Source organism: Chrysochloris asiatica, unplaced genomic scaffold, assembly GCF_000296735.1.
Source record: "Chrysochloris asiatica unplaced genomic scaffold, ChrAsi1.0 scaffold00120, whole genome shotgun sequence".
Classification (NCBI taxonomy): domain Eukaryota; kingdom Metazoa; phylum Chordata; class Mammalia; order Afrosoricida; family Chrysochloridae; genus Chrysochloris; species Chrysochloris asiatica.
In genome coordinates, this window is record NW_006408638.1 from 9,982,311 (window position 1) to 9,986,259 (window position 3,949).

General features: G+C 35.3%; 1 protein-coding gene across 1 annotated transcript in view; it reads left to right on the forward strand.

Annotated features, from left to right (window-relative positions):
- Positions 1-347: 347 nt before the first annotated feature.
- The window catches only part of LOC102823990, a 12,643-nt gene continuing 9,041 nt past the window's right edge, over positions 348-3,949 (forward strand). Inside the window, exon 1 of the mRNA XM_006868653.1 lies at positions 348-759. Within this exon, the coding sequence (XP_006868715.1) occupies positions 348-759 (412 nt within the window). The remainder of the gene's footprint in view (positions 760-3,949) is intronic.

A 3,949-nucleotide genomic window follows, 5' to 3' on the forward strand; every position in this document is an offset into this window, starting at 1 on the left:
AATCTTTCCCCCATGTGGTCTCACCCAAGATGGCGGCTCCTGGAGCAGCCAAGCATCCCGGACTAGAAAGCAATAGATTTCTTGCTTCTGCCACAAATTTCCCCAGCTGAGAGCCTTCCAACCTTCTAAGCATTCCTTTATATGTGGTTTAGAGTTCTGGGACCATCCCTTGAGCCTGCTTGGTCGGGTATTCTGTGTTGTTGTTGGCGGAGCTCTCTGCTATAAGTCCACCCGATCCGCCATCTTGTTTGTTCTCCCCCCATTGCTTTTTAAAGTTGGTTCCTGAAGCTAGTGCCGCTGCCGTCTGCCAGCCGCCATCATGATCATCTACCGGGACCTCATCAGCCATGGTCAGCAGGACAGAGGGTAACATTGACGACTCACTCATCGGTGGAAACGCTTCCGCTGAAGGCACCAACAGTGAAGGCACCGAAAGCACAGTAGTCACGGGGGTTAACATTGTCATGAACCATCACCTGCAGGAAACCAGCTTCACAAAAGAAGCCTACAAGAAGTACATCAAAGATTACATGAAATCAATCAAAGGCAAACTTGAAGAACAGAAACCAGAAATAGTAAAATCCTTTATGACAGGGGCTGCAGAGCAAATCAAGCACATCCTGGCTAATTTCAAAAACTACCAGTTCTTTACTGGTGAAAACATGAATCCAGATGGGATGGTTGCTCTGCTGGACTATCGTGAAGATGTTGTCACCGCATATATGATTTTCTTTAAAGATGGTTTAGAAATGGAAAAATGTTAACAAATTTGGCAATTATTTGGACCTGTCACCTGTCATCCTAGCTGGCTGCTGCTCTTCATTCACACAACACCAGGACTTGGACAAAATGGGACTGATGTCATCTTGAAACCTTGATTTATTTGGTGCAGAGGCATTTTTTTGTTGTTGTTAAGGGAAAAACGTGTAGGTTATCTAAAATAAAATGCATTTAAAGTAAAAAAAAAAAAAAAAAAAAAGTTGGTTCCTACTCATCACTACTCTGTGTAGAGTTTCCGAATGGCTGGTGAATTTGAACTGACAACATTGCAGTTCAAACCGAAGATGCAGTTCAGAGTATTATCCCACAGTGCACTTGTTGTTGCTATGTGTCATATAGTCGGTTCTGACCCATAGCTACCCTACATAGGGTTTCTGAGGAGCAGGTAATGTCAAATCCTTATGTATTTATAAATTAGTATTAGTATAGCTATTGTTCTTTTGTTTTTCCAGTTCAATAAATGCATTTTTGAAATTACTTCTGTTTATTTCTAGCCCATGGATCCTTTTTAAAGTAAACAGATGACTCTTATTTTACTTCATTATCCTTTTTAAGATGTCAGTCTTAGATAATAGAAGTAATACGAATAAAACATCTTTAAAGGAACCATCTATCTAAAAGTAAAGTACTGGTTACTTTGATGCTCATATAATTATACAATATTTACATATGAAGATCTCAAGACTATGTATTCTGTGTACAATTTCACTTTTCAGAGACTGCAACTTTTTGCTTTTATATTTGTTGCAATAACAGTAGATTTTTTTATGTTTATAGGTGAATTTTTTTCTGCAGCAATAAAATTGTCTTTCATTTCAAATTCTGTTTCACAATAATAATTATTATGACTTTGAAACCTTCAAGGCATTTTGTAAGTAAAAGAACAAATGAAATTGTGTCAAATTTCTGTGTACTGTAAAATTCTAGTACTTGAAAGTTGTTGATGGAGAACCCTAAATTTAAAGGGTATTACACCAGGGAAAATAAAATTTAGCTCTTAAGTAATGTTTCAAATATGTTCCAGTATAGTTGTGATAAAAAATTTTAACTACTGCAGTGATAGTTGCCCATAAGGAAATATACATGTAACTGCAACTACAGGCTTTAGTGATATGTTCATAGTTTTTCTTAAGTAAATATTACCAGTCTTAAATGTAAGCAAATTTTAATGGAAGATTATTTTAAATACAGCTTTTATTCTAATCCAATAGTTTTCAAGTCACTATATCTGGGTTTGAGCATTTTCTAAATGCTATTCTGTTGGGTTTTTTTTGAGAATTTTCAGGGTTTCATTTAAGTTGACAAAAAATTTTTATGGTATCTAGTATCTCACTTAATGCACACTAAATACATTGATAAATATTTATTATATCAATGATATTTAGTGCAACTCCCAATTCTGACATACCCTAAGTCATATTTCCTCATGCAAAAACATGCTTGGATTGGTCCTTTATATTGATACAGGCACAAAGTATACTTTTTTACTCCCAATTACTACAGACCCCACTCTTTACATGTTCCCCTTTAACATGGACCTTTAAAAACTAAATCATAGCTAAAAATAAAAATATTTATTAACACTGCACATTCAATTCACTAGCCAAAGCTTCTTGTGCATTGTGCTGCAATATGTTTCTTTGTATGGTGTTTTTGACTCTGGTTTTACAATGTTAAAAATGATGATTTAAAATAATGGGCCAGGCCACAAATTTGCCATGAATTGGTCAGTTTATGACCCACTCTATAATTAACTTTTGCCAGGATTGACCAACTTTTTAACACAGGCCCTGAGCTGCAAACCTATCAGACCAAGTGATTATGTAATGGCTACCACAAGAGGCAAAAGCAGATCCAGAGATGTTGTTGTTATTGTTATTGTTGTTGTTAAGTGCTGTCAAGTCAGTCAGACTCATATAAACCATGCTTATGGTTTCCAAGGAGCTACTGGTGGATTTGAACCACAGACTTTGTTGTTCACAACCCAGTGCTTATTCGAAAGCATCATTCAGAAGACAAGAAAGAATAAAATGACCAAAATGGATGTGAGAAAAGATTCTGTAATTTCCTTCCAGCATAGAGATGCTAAAATAAATGAAGAAATGAGGATGTAAAACAGATTAATAAAAAAGGTCAAAGGCCAGTTCAGGAAGACAAAGTTAAATATTATACTGAAATATGTGAAGATCTGAAGTTAGAAAGCCAAAATTAAGAACATGCTCAGCATTTCTCAAGCTAAGGGAACTGAAGACCAATTTTAAGCTTCAACTTGTAATATTGAAGGATTCTATTGGGAAAATATTGATGCAAAAAAGCGTCAAAAGAAGGTCCATGGAAAACACAGAGTCACTGTACCAAAAAGAACTGGTAAATATTCAACCATTAAAATAGGTATTGCATGATCAGAAAACAATAATACTAAAGGAAGAAGTTTGAAGTTCATTGAAGGAATTAACAAATAACAAGGCTCCAGAATTGATGGAATGCAAATTAAAATCTTTCAAAAGCTGATGCAGCACTGGTAGCAATCACTCATCTATGTCAAAAACTTTGGAAGATAGCTACCTGGCCAGGTGATTAGAAGAGATTCACATTTGTGTTCATCACAAAGAAAAAAGCCATAACAGAATGCATAAATAATTGTACAATATTATTAATACTGATTAAAAATAATTTTTTTTCTAAAGAAAATTTAAAAATGGCTGCAACAATACATTTAAGGGACCTGACAGAGGTTCAAGCCAGATTCAGATGACGATGTGGAATAAGAGATATCATTGCTGACGACAGATGGATTTTGGATGAAAGACGTGAATACCAGAAAGATGTTTACCTATGCTTTATGTATGTTCAAAGTCCTTCGATTGTCTGGATCATGGTAAATTATAGACAACATTTCAGAGGATGATTATTCCTGAATACTTCATTATGCATGTAAAGAACACATATATATACCAGAAACATTTGTTCAAACAGAAAAAGGCAAACACTGAATGGTTTAAAATTAGGAAAGATGTGCACCACGGTTGAATTATTTAACCATACTTACTCAATCTGTAGATTGAGTCTACAGATCCAGTCTGAAATCGATCAAACATGCAATCAAGATGTATTGCTCATTACTGGTGACTGGAATGCAAAAGTAGGGAGCAAAGAGGAGGGACCAGTA